The sequence below is a fragment of the Podarcis melisellensis genome (genome assembly GCF_964234715.1).
Source record: "Podarcis melisellensis genome assembly, chromosome: 3".
In the NCBI taxonomy this organism is placed as follows: domain Eukaryota; kingdom Metazoa; phylum Chordata; class Lepidosauria; order Squamata; family Lacertidae; genus Podarcis; species Podarcis melisellensis.
In genome coordinates, this window is record NC_138530.1 from 52,149,120 (window position 1) to 52,173,877 (window position 24,758).

General features: G+C 39.4%; 1 protein-coding gene across 3 annotated transcripts in view; it reads left to right on the top strand.

Moving 5' to 3' along the window:
- The window catches only part of PRKN (parkin RBR E3 ubiquitin protein ligase), a 604,066-nt gene that overhangs the window by 287,627 nt on the left and 291,681 nt on the right, over positions 1-24,758 (top strand). For all 3 annotated transcript variants that reach the window (XM_081906896.1, XM_081906894.1, XM_081906895.1), the window contains exon 6: positions 14,535-14,650. In XM_081906896.1, the coding sequence (XP_081763022.1) occupies positions 14,535-14,650 (116 nt within the window). The remainder of the gene's footprint in view (positions 1-14,534; positions 14,651-24,758) is intronic.

Genomic DNA, 24,758 nt, shown 5'->3' on the forward strand with positions numbered 1-24,758 from the left:
ACCTAGGTCACACAATCAAGCTGAACAGGGTTTGGAATAGGTGTAAATCTCCCCTTGCCCTGTCCTGCCTTCACCACATCCCTTGAATATTCATTTTGGGGTTTACACTGACATAAATTATGCCATTTTAAGGAGCTTGCTCATTCAGAAGATCTTGATCTGTGCTGGAGTAAGAGACTTAAAGCCTGGCTCAGGTGGGAATGCCCAAGATTCACTAAACCAAAATCATCTCATCCCTGTGGACCTTGGGTTTTGATTGTGTTGTATAAGGCTACTCAGAAGTAAGCCCTGTTGAATTCAATATGACTTCCAGGTAACTCAGTATGGAATTTCACCCCAAAGGCTGCAATCCTTTGTACACTTACTAGGGGATAAGTTCCAGTGCTTTTTTTTTTGGAGGTACGCGGGGGTACGCATACCCCTAAACATTTTGTGAATCTTGGTACTTTTGTCCATTTACTGTATTTATTTTTCCTGATTTGAACTATAAAATGGTGATTTTCTTGAGTCAAAATGAGAGTACCCCAAAACATTTATTTTTAGAAAAAAAGCACTGGTAAGTTCAGTTATATTCAGTGGAGCTTACTAAGTAGATCTGTATAGGATTTCACTGACCTAGGAGCACCAGATATAGGACAGAGTGAATTAGAATAATAGTAAGGGGGAAATATTCTTACCCCTGCTTTTCAACAAGAAAAGTCAACTTTGTTAATAATTCTAGGGCCTCATGATGTGCTATATAAAATGAATATTCTGCCACGGTAGAAATACACACACACCTTGAAGTAAGATTACTTCTGACCACATTGAAAGAAATCTTGGAAGAAAAGAATAAAAAGGGGAAGACAAGTAATACAATATTTTCCCATTAAGCAAAACTTTGATAGAAGTCAAAGTCATTCCCAGTCCAGCAAAAAAGTATGATATAACAAAAAAACCCAATTTTCTCTTTCATAAAATATGCATTGTCTTTTGTACAATGCTAATAAATTTTGAAATGACAGTTTTGAACTGTTCTAAGAACTGAAAAGAACATCACTGGGATATTTGTCTTTTCAAACAATCATACATGATCCCTACTATTGTAGGGTTTATCCTATTTTATTTATTAATTTTAAATTAGCAATATGGGTGGGTGGGTATGGGTTACACAGTTGAATAAAGTGAAGAGTTATTGGCATCAGAAGACATGAGTCAGATACCCACTCATAAGGACATACTGAAAACCTTCTTGTACCAGGTTTGAGTAATAACTTATCTGTCCCACTAAACTGAATGCAATCCACCTGGCATACTTTCTGGTTTATCTAGAACAGTAATGGGGAACAAATATAGTTGGACTCTTAACTACCACCATTCCCAGCCAGCATGGCAAATAGTCAAGGATGGTGGGAATTGTAGTCCACACGTTTCCCATGCCTGATCTAGCAGGAAAACTCCTTTTGCTGGAACTATGAAAACGGAGTGGTATGTCGTCAAAGGCCACAGTATCAAAAACTGCTGGTTAGCATAGTCTGCAGAAGTTTCTCTGCCCATTTTTAAAAAGCATACATCATGGGTTTTTGTTTGTTTGTTTCCTTTGTAAACCCCTCTGAACTAGATGAAATAACACACCCTGAGTGTCAAATTAACGTAAAAGAGTTTGAATTTATATGCAATCCCAGATTCACTGTCTCTGATACAGTTTGAATTATTGTGACTAGTTATTCAAGGGATACAAGGCAGCTGGAGATGGGTGGAGGAAAATGGCTGGATGGCCTTGCATGTATTAAGTTTTTTTTTTCTAGATTATGTTCACTTGAATCTCTTTGAGAAATATGATTATATGGATACACATTGTCGTGTAGATTAGTTCACCAATGTTATAGTTTCCTTTCCTATTTTAGTGTACTTGTGTAATTGTTATGTGGCTTTGATCAGTGGCTTTTTCGTGAAGGCTTGGTTAGTTTGTTTGAAAAGGGAAGGGCACACAGATCTGACAATAAAGTGTTTCTTTTCCTCTTCTAAGTGAGACATTGCCAGAGGACTCAGTCTGTTAGTGTATTTGAACTTTTCCTTCATGGAGCCCCTTTGGAGTCTTAAATTGGCATACAAATTCAAATCTGATTGCCTGTGGAAATTAAGCCTGGAGGAATGGATGGTTTCTCTACAGGAAACACTTGATAATAAAATTGAACAGTTGGATTCTACTTTGAGGGCTGATATATACATGTAAGACCTGAAAATCAGCAGCGATGTCTAGCATAAGATGATGGAGATACATTTTAAATAGCTTCTTCGATGCCAAGCTTTATTTGTAGCTCATATTAGACCATACATATCTTTAACAATCTATATGTTAATGCAGTGGGTTGGGTTCAATACAGCTAGGATGAATCGTGACCTAAATTTTATTGCTGGCACTTACCTCCTCAAATAATTCAGGCTGGATTCAACAAACTATGACCTCTAGCTATGGTTTTGCAATTTTTGTGTCATATTGCCCAGGTATGCAAAAGGAGGATGCGGACAGTTGAAAATGGGTTTAATCATGGCTTCAATTTTTCTAACTACATCAAACGATGCTGGTAGAGAGAGAGGGGGGGAAATATATTTTTGTGGTATAACTTGTCTAGAGAGGAGGACTGGGATGAACCATCACAGGATGCTTACACTAAATAGGGCTGTTGGTCCATCTATCTCAGGATTGTCTATACACAGACTGGCAGGGTTTCAGAAAGAGGTCTCTCTTGGCCCTTCCTGGAGATGCCAGGAATTGAGTGAGACCTTCTCCATGCAAAGCAGTTGCTCTGCCACTGAGCTAATGACTCTTCCCCAGGAGAATCATGTCCAAAACCTCTCTGTAGCAGACACTTCATTTATTTAAAAGGCTTAGTAAACTGCTTAATATTTCAAAAATATCCAGTGGTGCAGAGTCTAAAATATAAGCAATAAATCATTCAAGGAAAAACATAAGCTCAAAGCAATAATACGGAAATATGAAAGCAAATGGAACAGAAATTCAGACACATAAACCAGGGTCCCTTCTTGTAGATCAAGGAAAGCATGAGCAAAAAGATAAGTCTTCAAAAGATGTTTGAAACAATTCACAATTGCTGCTTCATATAAGGCAGAGAGGGAAGAGCATTCTACAGTACAGGGGCCACAGCAGAAAATGCCTGTTTTTGGGTCACTGCCCTATGAGACTCTGTATGGTGTGATAGCACAAGTAGAATTTCTCCAGATGGTATAAATGCTCTTACAGTCCAGGTGGTCTTTCAGGTAACATGACTGAGTTGTTCAGGGCTTTGTACATTAAAAGGATGTTGAACATGACCTAGGAGGTGATCTAGTTGTCAAGTACCTCAGGGTCCATGGAGGGCTTCCCAAAAGATAACCCCCACTCCCCTCTAGCTTGAATTAGCCATGGTGGGCAGGGTTCCAGAGAGCATGGTTCAAAATGCAGCTGCAAAGAGAGACTTCCGGTCGGCGCCAGCGTTAATGGCGGTCCTTGCTTCGAGCTCCGAAGCAGGACTGCTCCGTGAGTTCGGGTCTGACCCGCTACGGCGAGCGGGGGACCCCTAAAATCACAGGTGCTGAAGCCTGTGAGCAAGGAGATTCGGTGGGCACCTTTGCGCCCCCCGGTATCGCGAAAGAGCCTTTTTAAAGGCTCTGGAGCGGCAGCGGGTGTGAGCGCGGTGCTGAGGATCGCAACCCAGCCCACGGAGCGAAGCCGCGTCGCCATTGACGGAGAGCGCCGATTCCTTCCTGAAACTACCGATTGGAAATAATACCCGTGAGTAAGATTGACAAATAAAGGGAACGGGACTCTAAAATTTAAGAATTTAAGAAGATTTGGCTGAAAACGGGTCAGGCAAAAATTAAGGAAGTCAGCCTCCCGGAACTACATGTTTGACTGAGCAACGAAAAAAGTAAGCTGCATTTAAAGGGATCGTATTTATCTTTCGCAACTTCGTTAACCTGACATCGAAAGAGGACCTCCCCCCCGGAGAGTGGGAGAGGGGGGGAAGAAAAATTGACTTAATTTTGTTTGGTGGAAGAGAGGAGTTTGGAAACGGAAGTTTTCCGCTGTCAACACCTCTGGCCAGGCTGCCGGGGTAGCGAGCGCCTGGGAGTGAACTGTCAAACTAGATGTGATACAAAGTAAGATTTATCTGAAGCAAAATAACGGGACTTTAGTGGACAGAAACTGTAATATTTAAAATCGCAACAAAGCAGGGTTTTTACTTGGACTTTCACTTTTGGAACTTGGTATGGCTACTTCTTTCCCTGTTTCTTTGTTCCTGTATTGGATATAATGTACTCCCTCTAGAGGTCTAAAAGAGAGACTGTTGCTGTACTGAGGCAGAAACAGTGGGATTTTCCACTTGCAGCTGTTCCTGTGGGAACGACCTTGAGATATGAGTGGCCCACTGGATGAAATATCAACAAGATCCAAAGCAAAGCAGGCTCAGGCTCAAAAGAAAAGAGGCTCCTTGTCAGGAGCATCAGCTGCACAGGAAAGAACAACAACAGTATCAATGGATTCTATGACACAGGCTTTACTCAGGATAAATGAATCTTTAGAAGCACTTACCAAGCAATCTACAGAGAACTCTAAGAAATTGACAGAATTGACAACAAGATTGGATTTGAACACAACGACAATATCGTCTAATACAGATTCTATTAATTGTCTAATTCAGGGAAGTACAGAAACAAGGAGAATAGCCGAGAGCGCTAGGAGCACGGCCGAGGAAACTAAAGGGAAATTTGTTCCTATTGCAAAGAAAGTATATGAACATGATGCAGCCTTGGCCCTTATGGAATTGGAGAGGAAAGGCAAGAATTTGAAACTGAGACTGGTACCTGAAGAGGAAGAGGACAAGCTTGGGGAATTCCTTACAGACAAGTTCCAAGAATTCTGGAGTGATGAATTGGAGGAAGAGGAAGAGGATTTCGCAATAACTACAGCCTTCCGGATTGGCAGAAAGCAAGGTAAGAAACCAAGGGACTGCTTAATCACCCTTAGATCCAAGGAAGAAAGAGACAAGATACTGAATCTACATTTCCGGAAGGCATTGGTTATTAAAAATTCCCAAATACAGATTTTTAAAGATATTCCCAGATATTTTTTGGAGGTGAGAACACAATTTAAAGACTTAGTTGACCTATTGAAACAAAACAACATTCAATTTAGGTGGGAATTCCCACAAGGGCTGTCTTTCAACTTCAAAGGGAAGAAAATCAAAATAAAAACAATTCAAGACAAAGAATACTTTTTGGAGAGAAATTTTGAGGACTTTCAGAAAGGAACCGTGAGAGAGAGGGAAATACCGGACATTGCAAACCTATCGTTTGGATTGAACCAAGCACCGACTGACGAGGAACAAGAACTTGGAGCAGTGGGTGGGAAAAATACACAATAACAAAATGTCCCTGCAACTTCTGAGCTGGAACTGCAATGGTCTAAACCATCCCCGAAAAAGAAAGAACAGTTAGACATAATCTGTTTGCAAGAAACCCATATTGCCAGGATACATAGGAAACTTCTGATAAATAAGAGATTAGGACTGGAATTTGTTTCCTCAGACAAAGTTAAGAAAAGAGGAGTGGTGATTTATGCCAAGGAAAAATGGGAACCAAAAATGATTTTTAAAGATGATGAAGGAAGATACCTGGCAGTAGAAATTCAAATTCAAGGGGAAAAGATTTTAATTGTTGGGGTTTATGCTCCTAATGAGGGGAAGGCAGAGTTTTTCAAGAAGTTGCATGAGACTTTAATGGACTTTATGGACTTTAAAATCATATTGATGGGCGACTTGAATGGAGTTGTCTCCACAAATATGGACAAAGCTCAAAGACAAGTAATATCCAAGGATGGGAGACTACCAAAGACTTTCTTTGAACTCACTGACACCATGGACTTGATTGACATTTGGAGAACAAGGAACCCTCTGGAAAGAGAGGGAACCTTCTTCTCTGAAGCAAAAATGACCTGGACTAGAATTGATCAAATTTGGATTTCTAGCAATCTGGCACCAAGAGTGAAAAAAACAGAAATCTGCACAAAAACCTGTTCCGACCACAATGCAGTTAAGATGGAAATGAAATTAACAACGGCTGGAACCTTTAGATGGAGAATGAATGACACCCTATTTAGAGATGAAGAAATTTATCAAAAGGCCCAAAAAATAGTGAAGGACTATTTTGAGATAAATTTGAGAACGGAGGTGGAGAAAAGAATAGTATGGGACGCTAGTAAGGCCGTGATGCGCGGTTTCCTAATCCAGCAGAATTCTATAAAGAGGAAAAAACAAAATGAGAGAAAGGAAAAGATTTTGAAACAGATAAAAGAAGGAGAGAAGAAATTGAGATCTAAACCAAAGTCTCAGGAGATCTTAAGAGAAATAAAATATTATCAGACACAATATATGGAATTGATGAATCAAGAGATAGAATGGAAAATAAAGCAAATGAGACAAAAGACTTTTGAATCAGCAGATAAATGCGGGAAGCTGCTATCATGGCAATTGAAAAAGAGACACAAGTTAAATACTGTGACATCCTTGGAAATAGATGGGAAGCTTGTTAACAAACCGAACGAGATAAGTAACTGTTTTCAAAGCTTCTTTAAAAAATTGTATGCACAAGGGCCTGTAAACGAACAAGAAATGGAGGAATTTGTTGGAAAGTATGGATTACCAAAAATTACAGAACAAAATAAAAGGATTTTGAATGAAAAAATTACAGAACAGGAAATAGAGGGTGCCATTCAGAATATGAAATTGGGGAAATCACCAGGACCAGACGGTTTAACTGCGAAATACTACAAAGCCCTTAAGGAATGGTTAATACAACCATTGAAGGAAGTATGTAACCAGATACTAGAGGGGGAAAAGGCTCCCGAATCGTGGAAAGAAGCATTCATCTCACTTATACCGAAGACAGAAACTGAGAAACATCAAGTTAAGAACTACCGCCCGATATCACTCCTGAATGTGGATTATAAAATTTTTGCAGACGTTTTAGCGAAAAGATTTAAGAGGGTACTGGCAGAGGAGATTCACAAGAATCAAACAGGCTTTCTCCCAGGGAGACACATGTCAGATAATGTGAGGAATATTATAGACATTTTGGAGTTGCTAGATGTGGACATTAACAGAAAGGTAGTTTTGATTTTTGTGGACGCGGAGAAAGCCTTTGACAACATTTCTTGGAAATTTATGAAGAAGAATCTCCATGGGATGGGGGTAGGCCAAGGGTTTGAAAACAGTATAGGTGCAATATATTCTGAACAAAGAGCTAAATTAATTGTGAATAATGTGGTAATGGATGAAATACCAATAGAGAAAGGTACACGACAGGGATGCCCTATATCCCCTTTACTGTTTATATCTGTCCTGGAGGTTTTACTAAACATGATTAGAAAGGACCAGCTGGTAAAAGGAATACAGGTCGGAACTAAACAATATAAGTTAAGGGCATTTGCAGATGATTTAGTGTTAACTTTGCAACAGCCAGAAGCTAGCACCAAAAGAGTTTTGGAATTAATGGAGATATTCGGCCAGGTCGCAGGATTTAAATTAAACAAACAGAAAACAAAGGTGCTGGAAAAAAATCTAACAAATGAGGAGAAAGATAGGTTTCAGAGTGAAACCGGGTTGGAAATAGCAAAAAAGGTTAAGTACCTGGGGGTAAATCTAACATCTAAAAATGTGAATCTATTTAAAGATAATTACGAAAAATGCTGGTCAGAAGTAAAGAAAGATCTAGATATATGGTCTAGGCTGAAACTTTCCTTGTTAGGCCGAATTGCTGTTATTAAGATGAATGTATTGCCAAGCATGTTATTCTTATTTCAGACGTTGCAGATTCTGGACAAAATGGACTGCTTCAAGAAGTGGCAGAAAGATATATCTAAATTTGTCTGGCAGGGCAAAAAGCCCAGAATAAAATTTAAGATTTTAACTGATGCAAAAGATAGAGGGGGCTTCGCCCTGCCAGACCTAAGACTTTATTATGAATCAGCAGCATTTTGCTGGTTGAAGCAATGGCTACTTCTTGAAGATACAGACATTCTTGATCTGGAAGGATATGACAATAGTTTTGGTTGGCATGCATATCTGTGGTATGACAAGGTAAAGGTCTATAAAAGCTTTAAGAACCATATTGTCAGGAAAGCATTGTATAATGTTTGGAATAGATATAAGGATTTACTGGAAAGTAAGACCCCTAGGTGGTTGTCACCAATGGAAGCGAAAGCAGTGAAAAAACTTAACATGGACTCTAATTGGCCTAAATATTGTGAAATTTTAGAATATGATGGTGAAAAACTGAAGCTTCAAAGTTTTGAGAAGCTAAAGCATAAAGTTCGAGATTGGCTACATTACCGTCAGATAAATGAGACATTTAAGCAGGACAGGAAACTTGGTTTTCAGAAGGAGAGGTCAAAGTTAGAAACAGAATTGTTAGAATCCAATACTAAGAATTTATCTAAAATGTATAATTTGCTGCTGAAATGGAACACACAGGATGAAATGGTGAAATCAGCTATAGGTGGTACATGACCCCAGTCAAACTTGCAAAGATCTACCATTTGCCCAATAACAAATGCTGGAAATGTAATGAGGCTGAAGGTACTTTTTATCATCTTTGGTGGACCTGCCCAAAGATTAAGGCCTACTGGGAAATGATCTATAATGAAATTAAGAAAGTCCTTAAGTGGACATTTGTAAAGAAACCGGAGGCTTTTCTCTTGGGCATGGTCGGCCAATTGGTACCAAAGAAGGATAAGACATTTTTTATGTACGCAACCACAGCAGCAAGAATCCTGTTGGCAAAGTATTGGAAGATGCAAGAATTACCTACTCTGGAAGAATGGCAGTCGAAGGTGACGGAATATATGGGATTGGCAGAGATGACTGGCAGAATCCGTGACCAGAGGAAAGAGACAGTGGAAGAGGACTGGAGGAAATTTAAAATATATCTTAAAAATTATTGTAAAATTGTGGACTGATAAGATGTCAAGGGGCAGGAAACAAAGAATTACAGCTGTAAATCTTAAACTTTAAGTAAATTTAAAAGGGACTTGATTAAAAATGGACTGATGAGTTGCTCGAAAAAAAGGGCAAAATAAGGATGTAGCGAAGGGAAGGTATGGGGAAGTCAAATTATTGTTGTATGTTTTTCATGTTTGTGTTTTGTTTTGTATTGTATTGTTTTTGATATGTGTAAAAACCAATAAAAATATTATAAAAAAACAACAACAAAAAAACAAAATGCAGCTGCAAGGTTGCTGACCAGAGTTGTTTTTTATTTGAGATTGTAAGCTGTTTTGAGGCAGAAGTATTTTTTAAAAATTCTTGTTGCCCCAAGACACTCTCCTTGCCCCATTGCTTAATTTGTGAAATTCCACAAAATTTCATTTGAAAAAAATGTAGGAAGGAACTAGGAAACCTCTGGTCCTCCAGATATTGCAGGACTTCAAGTCCCACCAGCATGGCCCATCATAACTGAAGGTGGGAGCTGTAGTCTGACAACATCTGAAGAGCACCAGATTTCCCATTTTTGATGTAGTGAGAGGGAATACAGTGACTCAGGTGGGCAAAAATGTTACATAACAAGTTGTACTATTACTGCTGATAATAATGTATATCTCTAAGTTTAGTCAAAGCATTTCCAAGTAAGCGGGCAGCAATAAGTTCTTGGGTAGCTCAATATAAAGGCTTTGAAAGTGCACAAAAAATTGAATATGACCATCGACAATAGAGCAATGTGAGTGTCTCTCTCCGATATCTGCTTTCTGTCTGTGTGCTGACTGACTGAACCCACTGCCCTTTTCAGAATGCCTCTGGCGAAGTCGGAGAAAAGACCTGCTATTCATGATAAAAGCTCTTTGGGCTCAGACTCCTTTGCCAGTTCTTCATCAAGGCTGTCCAGATCCAGTACGCTTGGTCTCAGTTAATAGATCAACTCTGACCTTTGTGGGAGAGAGCGAACGGGGAGCGGGGGTGAGAAATGTATGAGAACACTTTAAAAAATATTTCTGAATGAGGTGTTAGGCCACAGAGGGGAAGTTATGATTCTACATGCAATTTAATCATACTTCCTTTTTCCCGACTCAGTGCATGAGGCTTTGGATAATAAACTAAGTCTGAAAGAGACTCTTTGGGGGTCTCAGGTGTGATGCCCCAAAGGTGACCAGGAGGGCTTGACTTCAGTGGTAGGTGGGGATGGGATAAGGGAGTGAGTCTTAGACTTGAACCCTCCCTGTGTCTTAGGGATGGGAGCATGACAGGACTGAGTATTGGAACAGGCTTGAAAGTCAAACAAATCTGATAAAAGTGTTTCAAAAAATTGGTTGTTTAACAGCGGGTATTTTTAATCAAGCTAGAGGGAGAGTTGATGGGTGAGTTCTCTCTCTCTCTCTCTCTCTCTCTCTCTCTCTCTCTCACACACACACACACACACACACACTTCTAGCGTGTTAGCCTGTTCTTCCAAGTATTGCATAGAAAATAGAGGGTTACTTCATTGAAGCAAAATGCTAACTGCATACAGACCAAGAGGCTGGATAGTTTGAGAGTTAACTGTACTACAATGGATTAAGTTCTTTGAGGTTTGTAGCCAGCCTGTTAATCAGCAAACAAATATTATCTGGATTTAATTTTGGGGAGAAATGTTACTTGTATATTTGGTAATCATGCTTTTTATGGCAATATTGTCCTTTAAAAACAAACAAAAAAGGATTGTGCACACAACGTACATCTATTGGCTGCTTTACAAGAACTAATAATTTCCTTTCTGTTAATAACTTGCACAGCATTCTACACAGAGAGCACACACAATTAGAATTCAAAAATAATTAGCAACATTTTTTCCAAAATGCAGATTAATTACTAATGATGAAAGTTATAATATCTGGTCTCTGGAGACAGCAATGTAGCTAACTACAACTTAATGGAATATCCATGTGTAAGAAATGTGGTAGCTTCTTATGTGTCATAATTTCCTTCCCTGCTAATAAAAGAAGCTTGTCGGAAATAATAGCACAGGTTCGGTGGGAATTGCTTTGGGTGTAGCAGGAAACTCCGCCAATGGTGTTGATGATAGAAAGGGCTTAATATTGCGGAATGATACCTATCCAGTGGAGAGGAATGTTTCTGATGGCAGAGGCCTCAGCTGTGCCCAGACAGGTGGAAAGTTACTGCTGGTGGTTCTCTTGCCAGCAGAAGTAGGCAGAAAGCCATTATATGGCACATTTGAGAGATGGGGATCTGCTGCACTCAAAGCCTTTGCATGCCCCAAAGGGACTCAATTCTTTGTTCCCTCAGCTATGCCAGCCTGGAGCTGGCATAGTGAAAAAGAAAGAAAAACTGCTCTTACACACACCTGTTCTGTTTTGCCTGGTGCAAGCTCACAGGGCTTGTGATTCAGCAATGGATCCATCCCTGCACTGCTCCCCAACCCCACTTAGGATTGCTCTGTAACCCCCCAGAAACTAGACCCACATTATATCAATTTAAACTTCATATCTAAATCATATTAATGATTAAATGCCTAGCAGTTCACCGTAGTTACAGTGTATTCTGTTACAAATCTGTTTATCTGAAAGGGACTCGAGGGCCATTAGCTCCACTTTTGCCACGGGAATGACATTAACAGTGCATCCTACAGTTTGAAAGCATACCAGTGTGAGTAGATAAATAGGTACTGCTGTGGTGGGAAGGTAAACGGCGTTTCCGTGCACTCTGTCACAGTATTCCATATGCCAGAAGTGGTTTTGTCATGCTGGCCACGTGACCCGGAAAAAGTGTATGCGGACAAACACCAGCTCCCTCGGCCTGAAAGCAGAGATAAGCTCCACACCCCATAGTTGAATTTGACTGGACTTAACCATCCAAGGGTCCTTTAGCTTTACCTTTTACCTTACTCAGAAGTAAGCCACATCAAGTTCCATGAGAGTTATTCCCATTTAAGTGAGTGCATAGGATTCTAGCCTACAAATATATAAATTATTCTTAACAGATGTATAATTTTAATAATAATGGCAGAAGGACAAATCATTGGAGAAAGTTGTCTTTTTAAATTCTCCAACTTTAAAATTCATATTAGGTTTATGATACAGAACCATATCTTAACCAGTGGTATTACACCCCTGCAGGAATAAAAAAAAGATGTTCAAGGAAATGTTGGTGATATCAATGTGTGAACACAGATTTTATGTGCATTTTGGTGAAACTGCAAGTCATTAACCATTAGTATTGACACCAAATCCCAAAGTCAATGATCCCAAAGTCTTGATAAATATCCAGATAAATGTTATTAGGGCAAAATAGAAAGAGAGGAAGAAATTGTGTGCTTTCATTCTTTTATCCTTTTTACTGGGTTTTCACAGCATTAGACTTTTTCTTAGACTCTTAGACTCAATTTCAAGTTGGAATTCAGAAAGAACAGCACAATAATAATATTCTACAATATTCTAAAACACTTCTTGTGGTCATGATTGAATCACCACTTTGCAAGACAGACTTAAATTATCTGTTTTTATAAAATACTCAGAAAAGGGGGGGTGTTGTTTTTCACATCACAATATTTTATTTTTTGGGAGAAGCAAATGTTCATGCGATGCATTGTCAGACTCCAGTAGTCAACACCGCTATAATATATCTGTTCTGGTCCATCAGCTGTTTACAATACAACATGATGTAGTGCAGTCGGCAAGTTATTCATATCATGAAGAACAATGTGGGCATGAGTTTCTCCTGGAAATGGTTCTTGCTGTTTACAGGTCTGACAAATTTTGAAAATACCTAGTTGAAATGAATAGGATCAAATTATACCATAGAGCTGCATTCCTACTGTCAGGGGAGAGTTAGAGTTAGAAATGTCCAGTTTCCCAGAGGGAGAATGTTTTCCCCAAGTTGGGGGGGGGGGAGGAGAACAGAAGAGAGCAACAGGAACAGGGAGGGACAGGATGTTCCCAGGAAAGGCAAGGGTTAAGTTCTAGCTCAGATTGGGAGGAGGGGAGATACAAGCAAGCTCTAGTGAGGAGGTTAGAAAAAAGAGCGGGAAAGCGAAGGGAAGGGCGCCTTCGCCATTTTGAGGGTGGCTGGTCACGGAGAAGCAGAGCTCAGAAGGTATCTGAAAGAAGTGACTCTGAGGAAGAATAGTTAAAGATAAGAACCATTTATAAGTTTGTTTGTTAATACACAATAAAAAGTTATAAAAGAACAAGAAGCATTTGTGTGGCGATCTGAAGAGGACAACGACCAGTCCTGACACCTGCTTGCTAGCTATACATTAAATGACTGTGTAAAAAAACAAAAAGCACTATGGAGGCAGTAAACTATATATTGGGGGGGACGACAGAATCCCTTTCATCAATAAAAGTATATTCCTTATTAAATGCAGCACACAGCACAGTGTGTCATGACAGTAAACTTTGTTCTTTGTTGCTGGGATATTTATGTCCTCTGTTTACACTTTGTCATACCCTTAACAGTAGATATAATTCTGTTGGGTTTACAACACTTTGTACAGAACTGTACAGAAGCTCTCCAGTGATATACTTTTTAACTGGGTAACTTTTTATGCTTCTGTAATGTCTTTTTGGGAGGGGGGTGTCCCCACTCCTTCTACAATACTTAAACAGCCACATAAACATCTTCTTTTGATAAGCAACATTTCTGCTCATGTTCTGTTTGTATTTCCATATAAGGTTATAGACCAGATTCTTGATACTCTCAGAGCTTAAAGGTATGTTTGGTGATGGTTTCAACAGAGTTATGCTTTACTCACAATGTATTAATAGAAATAGAGCTGGAAGAGTCTAGCTTTCTGTCTCTGCCTAGTCAAAGGGCAATACCTTCTATTCTCTGGATTTTAACTCAGAAATTCATTAATCCTGGACCAGGGTAGGGAATTGATGGCCCTCCAGATATTTTTTGGGCCATAACTCCCATCACCCCTGACCATTTCCTATGCTGGCTGGGGCTGAAGGGTGCTAAAGGCAGCAACATCTGAAGGGACACAAGTTCTCATTCTCTGGTTTAGCTTCCGCTGCATTCATGCACTGCCTTGCCTTGGTTCTAACATGCTTCCCAAGCTATAAGTGGAAGTGTACATATGTTACCTTGATTAGGATCTGGATGTGGGGAAATCCACTACTCAACAACAGACTCTTGTGAGTAAGGTCTGAGTGAGGAAACAGCTTCCTGCATGTGGATAAATCCTTGTAGAATCCAGGACCTTTTTATTTCTGTACCAGTTTGGTTCTCCATTAATCCCTCATTCCTGCAAGAAAACCGTCACAGAATCTATGCAAGTGCTAATGCATTCTCTTTCTTCAGATGATGTCCAAAGAGCAAAATATACACCTTGTACAAAGATACTGTGAGGCATCCTTCCTAAAGCATTCCTAATGAGCATCCCCTTTTTCCACTGGCAGTAGTGATTTATCTACTGCCTCAGACTTCACTTCGACTAAGATAAAGAGAGGACATGAAGTGCAAGTATGTAATCTTCCTTTTATCTCTTCTTCAATATTGCAGGAATTCTACTTTAAATGTGGAGCACACCCAACCTCTGACAGTGAGACATCTGTGGCACTGAACCTCATTACAACAAATAGTCGGTGCATATCATGTATAACCTGTACAGATGTTCGGTAAGTCAGCTTGAAGAATGCCAAACACAGTATCCTGGCAATACTAAGACTGCATTTTTAGGGTGTGCTACTTAATTTTAATTCTGTTTTGTTATAATGGAATATGAATCACACTTTCCACAGTAGAGTTTCTGGGGGTTTTATAACAGAAATCATTGTGTTGATCCTGCTACTGAATCAATTGGCAATATGCATTACATTGCTTTCCCTCATCCAATCTATTAGGGACACAAATGTTGCGTACATATGCAATGATCATTTTTGCAATTCTGGAATAAAAACATTTAAATAATAATAATAATAAGGTCAAATGGTCCACTTTTAAATCTGGGAGGAGACAGTGGTCCAGTTCAGAGAATCATTTTAAGTTTTATAAACCCGGTTTATGAACCTGGGAATTAGCAAGAAGCACTCTTTCCTCACACCATATCCTGATTTTGGTGTAATGTTCAAGGCTTGTATTGTGCTAGAGTTCCCCATTAGGTCCATAAAGACAGCATGTTTATAGTTGTATACTGGAACTGCTCCATACTTAGTGTCAATTAACAATCCAGGAAACCACAACTCTGGCCTAATATAAGCCAATATCTTCATGCTTCAGCCAGTGTGTGGTAGGAGAGGTAGAGGGAAAGTGTTGAGCCCCAAGACATATTCCCAACTTTGTAAACCAGCATGTATGAAGCCTTGAATGATTAAAGTGGTCTTGAGCAGGGACAGGGAGAGAGAATTTCTGGAAAGGCATACACAGTTTGAAAATAAATAGATGTTATTTTTTTCTCCATCTCAAGCACAACACAATATAGTCCATTAAACTGTTTCGCTGTGCTGCTGGTGCTGCCTTGACTGTCTGCTGACAGTACTTTGCTGTAGAAAATGAGCCTTTCTGATAGGTTAAAAGATAAGTCAGCTTTGAAAAGAATAGTGGGATGCCCATCACTTCACAGATATTTGAGAGTTATAAAACTGTCATCTGTCTCTCTTACAATTCATCTTTCAGGCACACTATGCTGAATCACTTCAATAGCTTGTGCCGTCCATTAGGTCTAGAGTGTCACCCAGCTGCTGGGACAAAAAGTATTGAACACATTCCTTCTCTCTGCTTTTTAGGATGATATAGACAAAAAAGTTACTTTTGGGTACTAAAGCTCATCCTGGGATAATTTGGACATCTGTGTGGGGTCTATGTTTTGATAGATCTGATTTTTAAAAAAGCAATATAGAGGGAAGGAGTTGGAGCTGTTGGTCTTTTTATAAGAAATAGTCTGCCATCCAAGTAATAAAGAGAGAGATTTTTCTTTCAAAAAGGTTCAGAAAAAGGTAACTGCAAAGAACAAGGGGCTGGAGAACTTGAAAGCATGTAGTCCTTTTCCCAGATTTAATTTTACAATTTCTATTAAGCAGGTTTGCTAAAAGTGAAAATCAGGACGAAGTTGTTGTTGTTTGTTGAACTTTTTTATTTATTTTTTAGTAAAAGCTACAATAATTTGAGTTTTTGAGCTTTTTATGGCATTTTGGACACAATTTAACCCCTGTTGCTGGTTTTCCAGGACATTTACCCGATTTCAAAAAAATAATCCAGGATGCCATTTTTGGAGGCAAATTCCAGAATATGTCCTGGAAAATCAGGACATATGGCAGCCCTAGCTAAATCCAGAGTTGGTATACCATGAAGTATAATGCCTTTTGGTGCTTCCTGCTTAACTGCAACAGAAGGAAAAACTGGGAATTGTCAGTTGTTAACACATGCACACATTTTCTCTTGCAGCATGCAAGGTGATGGATTGATATTTTAAAGATGGTCTGAACTGGTTCAGCAAACAGCAAGCACTTAATACCAATACTGAATATTGTGGTCCCAGAGGAAATACATTTTTGTCAACTATTTCCAATGTTTTTAAATATATATATATTTAAAAGAAAAGCATCAAAAGAGTTTGGCATAACCCCTAGGCACTTGAAAATCAGACTCAGAAATCACAACAGTGTTAAGCAACATGAAAACAATATGGGAGAGCAAAAAGGCCTCGTGTTATCTTTCAGGAACCAGGTTGTGTGGTGTACAGTTCCTCAAGGCACTATTATTGTTAGTGTTCCAAGAGATGCACAGGTATAAAATATACATAGGACCTACCCTTATTTACCAGAGAAGAAGAAATCCCTAGGAAATTGAAGTTTTCATTGTTTTTTCATTATCATGTTACCTTTTTTTTTAGAAAAAAGCAAAATCCAGAGTTCATAAGCCTGAACATGGCAGAAAAATAACATAAAATAAAATTGCCCCGATGAGAATTTTATTAAGAATCGTGAGAGCTTCTGTTCATCTTTTCTCAATTTGCCACGTTTTAAGGGATCCTTACTTTACTAGTGATAATATAACCAGGATGGCAAGCCTCAAACAGGTGGAAAGCTTTCCATAACTACATAATTTCAGGCTGATTCATATTGTCTTTACAAATCTGTAAGGTCTGAATACCATTTGTATGTTGATAAGAGAGCTCTAAGGAAAGTGCAGAATGTCAGAGACATGTCATTGATATGAAGTACACTACCAGTATGTGAGGAAATGTTTTACTGCCTCAATCTCACTTGCAATGTATATTGGGGTACTAGAATGTTGCCATGTGGTGTTTCAGGAGAAGTACATTTTTATCTCTTTCCCCAGATAATTTTTTTGCTTTTAAAAACAGTAATTATTAAACAAAAACTAAGAAACTGATATCAACGGTTTTAGAATTTATCTAAGTGTTGGTGCTGACCTTTAAAGCCCTAAATGGCCTCGGTCCAGTATACCTGAAGGAGCGTCTCCACCCCCATCATTCTGCCCGGACGCTGAGGTCCAGCGCCGAGGGCCTTCTGGCGGTTCCCTCATTGCGAGAAGCAAAGCCACAGGGAACCAGGCAGAGGGCCTTCTCGGTAGTGGCGCCCACCCTGTGGAACGCCCTTCCAGCAGATGTCAAAGCGATAAACAACTACCTGACATTCAGAAGACATCTTAAGGCAGCCCTGTTCAGGGAAGTTTTTAACGTGTGATATTTTATTGTATTTTTGGTTTTTATGGAAGCCGCCCAGAGTGGCTGGGGAGGCCCAGCCAGATGGGCGGGGTATAAATAAATTATTATTATTATTATTATTATTATTATTATTATTATTATTATTATAAACCAAGCCAAATTGAAATGTGTCTCATGGTGGTTACGTTTTCCCATACCCTAGCCATGTGTTGTGTGTGAGAAGAAGGGCACTTATTTGCTTCTCTAGGTTGATTTCTACTTGGGGGGGAAATGCACAGGACTATTTTTTATCCCATTACATTAATATAGCCTGGTGTAAAAAAAACCCAAACCCATCCCATTTGTAAGATTCAGGGCATACGCCAAGTATACATTTAAAACATATCCAATGCACATTTAAAATACATGACTTTGCCCATGGAATCCTGGGAACTGTAGTTTAAGAGCACTGGAAATGTCAATTTTTTGCAGGAAACTAGAGTCCCCACGATTCAATGGGGTGTGTGTCATGTTCTTTAAACATGCATTGTTGTTGTTGTTTAGTCGTTTAGTCGTGTCTGACTCTTCGTGACCCCATGGACCAGAGCACGCCAGGCACTTCTGTCTTCCACTGCCTCCCGCAGTTTGGTCAAACTCATGCTGGTATCTTCGAGAACACTATCCAACCATCTCGTCCTCTGTCGTCCCCTTCTTCTTGTGCCCTCAATCTTTCCCAACATCAGGGTCTTTTCCAGGGAGTCTTCTCTTCTCACGAGGAGGCCAAAGTATTGGAGCCTCAGCTTCATGATCTGTCCTTCTAGTGAGCACTCAGGGCTGATTTCCTGATTTCCTGATGCAATGAGTTCCTGATGCATTGAATGTCCTTTAAATATATGGAATGGATCCACCCTGAGATAATCTTATATCTCCAATCGTGAACAGAATTACAAGAAAAATCTGAAATCCACTGAGGTGAGGATGGATGGATGGATGGATGGATGGATGGATGGATGGATTTATTTATTTATTTATTTATTTATTTATTTATTTATTTATTTAATTGCCTTCCATCCAAAGATCACAGGGCAGTTTACAACATAAAAAAATACAAAATTAGAACAAAAAATATATAATAAAACAAGAACAAGCTGATAACCCCACTCCCACAAACACATTTAAAAGGCTATAGAATGTTAATCAGTCAAAGGCCTGGTCGCTGAATTCTGCACCAGCTGAAGTTTCCAAACCGTCTTCAGAGGCAGTGTTGCAGTTAATCCTCATAGTTATATAAGTTTGCTGCCACTACACAAATATCTAGGAGTTTTCTAAGTCATTGTTCACTAAAGGAATAGATCATCAGTTGTCACTTCCTCTTACATTATGCCAGTAAACACGTGTTTCTTTAGCAGTTTTGATAGTTTATGTGAATGACTGGGTAATATATGCAGTGTGTTTGCAATGTGTGTTGAATTTGTATTGAACATACTTTAAATGTACGGAATGGATCTGCCCTCAGTTCGTGTTCTTGTGTGTGTGTTTTACCACTGGCATTTGGGGGGGTGTTGTATTTTCTTTACAGACTGCTTTACAGAAAGAAAACTATAATAGGTAATTGGCTCAGATTTGTGGACATTGTTTATTACTTTGCATGTGACAATAGATTAGGATTAAATTGTAGATCTACTTCTGTGTAAATTCTGTGAAGAAAAGTGCCCCTGGGTTGGATTTAAACCTTGTTTTTCATATAAAGGCTAGGGAGATCCAGACATTGCCATGGGAAGTGTGAATTACTTTCAATGACCTTATTTGCTTTTCATGGATTCCATTGCTTGCTTATTCCCTAACTGAAAAGAGAGCACTACCAGGGCAGCTTCATTTGAGTAAACTCAGGAAATTCTTTTCATGCATGTGGGGAGATATTTGAGAAACCCTGAACTTAAAACATCCAGAATTGGCTGCTGATGGACATGGTATACTGAATGAGCTGCTCAAACGGAGACTGCTCTTGTTGTTAGTTTAGGATGTGATCCCACCAACATATTAGTCCAAACCACAACACATCAAGCCTGTCATCTCAACTCATCCTATTGTCTCATTAAAAATGACTGACCTTTAAAGTCTGATTCTTTTGCCTATTGAATGCTGTTGTAAAAGCGAACAAGGAACCATTTTTTCTTTGGCTGGGTTCAGAATGCAGTGCTAATGAATTAAAAGGCTATCCACATGTTTGGAAGGAGACATCTCTGCTGTAATTTCACTAAGATTCAGTATGCAATCGCACAGATTAAGGGTGTGGTACATTCAGAGCTTCTCTTCATAGGTGTGTCCTCCCACAGTTTCTCCACCCAGGATGGCCATCAATTGTCCTTTTCAATTGTATATGCCTTACATGCTGCTGTGTTTGTTTTCCTTGAAAATTTCCAGAAAAATATTGTACTAAGAGCTTAGCCACTTTAACTAGTCTGCCTAGAGAAAAGCCAAACATATCACTTTTTATCCGCCTACGAAATAAATGGGATTTAAAAAAAAATCAATTAAGTGAAATGACAAATTAAGCATCAAAGAATTGTTACTAATTGGTTTAGGTCTTAAAGACCTGTTCAATCAAAGCAGAGTGCACAGCTATTAATGCTTATTTTCAGTTACCTACAAAACCCCATGATAAGACCTTTTATTGATGCTAGTACTTTGAAATGTGGATTTGGTATCTCTAAGTGACCTTCCTTTCTCCGTTGGCATGCTCTGTAGGATCTGCACACAAGCAGTTATATCAGCAGGGCTTCCCGAAAGTGTTAGAAGCCCTTGTGGGTGAGATGCGTTGTAGTGTCTTTTTATCTTACTTTCACTGCTGGTACATTGAAACACTCACTGTCAGTGATAGAGCAGCATTGCCTTTCCTGCCGTTCTTTCTCTGAACCTCTCAAGGAAATGATCATACCTTCATCCCACTGCCAGACTTCTTAGTATCCACAACCAAACCTCTAAGAAAACTTTGGGATTAAATATTCATCTATCTTCAAAACCATTTTAACCTGCTTTTCAGCCAAAATAGGCTCCCGGAATGACTTACACCAGTAATAAGATGATGACATGGTTTGCTCATCACCAGAGGCAGATTTAGGGGTGTGGGACCAGTTCATTTGCACTGGGCAAAGAGCCTTGGGGATGCCGCAAGGGGCTCTGCAACCTTAAAGCAGAATGGAAAGTGAGAGGCGAGGGGTGCCAAATCCACCTCTGGTATCACATTGGCTTAGTGAGACTCACAAATGTCAGCTCCCAGAGAGGAGCCTGCAGCTGCTGAGCTTGTGGTTAGTGTGGAGAGGGTTTAACCATGAGCCTGGGTTCCGGCAACAATCTAAGCCAAATGTTTGAGCTAAACCACAGCAGCTAAAAGGGCCAGGGAGGAGAAAGCAGCTGCAAGCTGCTCCCTAGGATCCCACACATTCATGTGTTCACGCTTAGTGTGGCTTGTGAATCAGGCCATTCCCTGCCCTCAGGCTTGCAATCTAAAACACATGGCACACAAGGAATATTAATTAGCTGGGAGGCGAAAAAGTGCAACTCAGGCACACTTCTTAGTTTCACCTTCACATATTTGTGGAAGTGAATAATGCTTCCCAGTGGCTCATTCTTTGTTGGCTATAGGAGCAGGAACTTACCTTAACTATTAATTTCTTAACATGCTTCTCTGTAGATCTTTATAAGAATCCTGAAAAGACCCCCTTTGAACTTCTGCTATGTTTCTAAACTTGCAATTGATTCTGGGTATTTCACAGACAGGTGTAAGGGATGAACTTTCTTTTGAAACCAGTCAGTGTGCAAGTAAATGTTTTAGTGCATTTCACTTCCACCCTGTTCATAACTTTCAGGAGAAGCCTGGCTTGTATTGTGGGCTGCCAGCTCCAGTCAGTTACAATATTTTATGCTTAACCATTTATGAACCTTGCTTTTAAAAAGTTTTTACCTAGGGCTCAGGTTGAAGTGCAGTGTTTCTGAGGCATAAGTGTTTTCAAAGGAGTGATTTCCACTTGGTGTTCTTGGGTAATGCTCATTGAAAGGTTCCTAGGCAGTGAACATTTGGAGAGATCAAAGAGATGCTATCTAGTACCAATCATTGTGCTTGGAAGAATCATCCTACACAGATCAGTGAACTCTCTTAGTGGCATTGTAGTCCAATGGATAGAGAATAGGCTTCAAACCCCATCACTGCCATTTTCTTATTGCATGGCCTTGGACAACTCATTTCTAGTAGACAACTCATTTTTTATTGCATGGCCTTGGACAATTCATATATAGATCATAATTATAGTGACTTACCTCCCACTAAGTGCCTTGTAATTTAAATGCTATATAAACATTGTATGGTAGTAAAAGTTACAGAACTGTTTTAGAATATATCTACAACTCAGCACTAATCAGGAACTATACAGTTTAACAGTATCAAATATTTGGGTGAAATAGCACGTGAACTTTGATTTTCAAGTATAAATTACAATTTAATTGGCCTGGAAATTTGTGCTGGAAAAAAATAACCCGATTAACATTGTTCTATCTCCCCACCCACACCTGCATTTCCTGCTTCTCTCCTTGGTCCTTAGTCACATGAGTTATCTCACCTAATCAGAAACTGCATGGCATTGCCACAATGCACAGCCAATCAGATATATCTATGTGATGATGTTGCTGAGAGCATGAGGAAGGTGCAAATAAATCATGGATCAGTACTGAAAATCACTGAAAAAGGAATACTTTGGGGGGAAAGGGTCTGCTGAAAATGTGGGCGAAACAACCATAATCTCTGAATACTTTCTAATATCTGTTGTGTAGATATTTGAGTATCTGCTTAGGCTGACTCACATGACAGTGTTCATCATATGAATACTTGGTTATATGAAGCAGTGGTCACAACTAAATAAAACTAATTACTAATCATGTTTCTTTCTTTTTTCATTTTTTTATTGATTTTCCAAAATTTTAAACAAACAAACAAACAAACAAAAATCATAACTAAACTTGATCCAATCTTAGTGACATTGTTCAGTGACTTCCTCAAATCCCCCTACCTGAATTTCAGTGTATATCATTGTAACAGTTTTCCAAAACCAATTTTTCTCATAATATTAACTTAATCACTTGACATCTTTCTTTCTTTTCATTTTAACTTTAAACATATTATTCTCTAACATCACATACTTAAATCCTAAGCCTATCTAATATTTGCAGGTTTTTCCAATTAAATTATCTTAACGTATTTACGTAAATAGTCTTTAAATTTCATCCATTCTTCCTGGTGCTCCTCCTCCTTCTGGTCGTGGACTCTTCCAGTCAGGTCAGCTAGCTCCAAAAAGTCCACCATCTTCACCTGCCATTCTTCTACTGTTGGGACTTCTTGTGATTTCCAAGTCTTAGCTAACAAACTTCTAGCTGCAGTTGTGGCATACAAAAACAATCTAACATCTTTCTTGGGCAATTCCAAACCTATTTCTTATCATGTACACACAATATCTTCAAATCCATGGTGGGGATAAGCACCCCAAGTAATAATAAAATAATAATAATAATAATTTATTATTTGTACCCCGCCCATCTGGCTGGGTTTCCCCAGCCACTCGGGGCAGCTTCCACAGAAACCAAAAATACACTAAAATCATACATTAAAAACTTCCCTAACTAGAGCATGGGTAGGCAAACTAAGGCCCAGGAGCCAGATGCGGCCCAATCGCCTTCTCAATCTGGCCTGTGGACAGTCCGGGAATCAGCATGTTTTTACATGAGTAGAATGTGTCCTTTTATTTAAAATGCATCTCTGGGTTATTTGTGGGGCATAGAAAAAAATATAGTCTGGCCCCCCACAAGGACTGAGGGACAATGGACTGGCCCCCTGCTGAAAAGGTTTGCTGACCCCTGTACTAGAGTGATTTCCTCCTCTAAAAACTGCCCATTCATCTAAAGATGTGAATCAGCAATAGGAACAATAGCAGTTGGTGGCTTGTGTCACTCAGCAACTTTGCACTATTGAAAAGTGCTTCCATTCTTGCAAGATGGTACAGTCCATTTTTGCCAAACCCCTTGCCTTCTGTAGCCCCCCCATGCCATATGTCTCATACTATTCTGGAGGGACCCCAAATCCTCAGAATTAGCTTTTGGGAAAGAGCACAGGGAAAGCTGCATTTGATAGGGTGGAATTGGCAAAAATTAGATAGAACTGTTTTCCACTAGCCCAGGACCATTGTTGGATACATTCCATGTCAGATCAATATGGTCATTTTTGTTTAACTAATTATTCATTGTTGCAGAAGTCCCAGTTTTCACAGAGTAAATCCTTTTAATGTGTCCCTGCTTCTGTTGCTCATGACCAGACTCAAGGTGGCACATGCTCAAGCCATTTGCCACCCTCTTCATTGGTGTGTTGATTTCCAGCTTGTGGAATTAAAGCAATAATGAAGGCTGCAGTCCTAACCCCACTTACCTGGGAGTGAGCTCCACTGAATTCAGTCGGACTTACTTCTGAGTAGATTGCAGCCCCTGTTACATTTTTTTTGCTATCTGCTTAGCTTTTGTTCGTTAAGTTCAGTTGTCTATAATAAGAGAAGTAAGCTGATCTGAAAGGAAAAAGAAAGACAGTGACACAGAGAAGTTACAAACAACAATGGAAAATAATGAGCCTTTCTACTTAGCATCTAGCTTTTTTGAAGCTGACAAACGATTATCTATGGTGCAAGAGGCACAATGCTATCAAAAAGCTGCTTCTTACAAAATGTCATGCTGGTGAACGAAGATAATTGATAATTGTGTAGGTGGCCAATTAAGCTGTTGCTTATCTAGCAGTCTTTCAAGATTGAACATGGCCATAACTTTCAATATATGTAGTGGAATAGTTTGTTTTCAGAGTAGGAAAAAAGCAGCATTTTTTTTTGCCTTGTTACAATAAGTAGTAACATTGCACAACCATGAAACAGAACTGTATAGGTATATTGAAAAGCAAATAGGATGCTAGTCAGGGAAGGACTTGTACTGTGGGCCCCTACCCAAGTAGCTGAGAGGTTTTGAAGTTTCCAGAATGGTGCAGAATGGTTTCCAGAAAGGTCATGTGGCTACATGAGACCCCCATTCTGCAA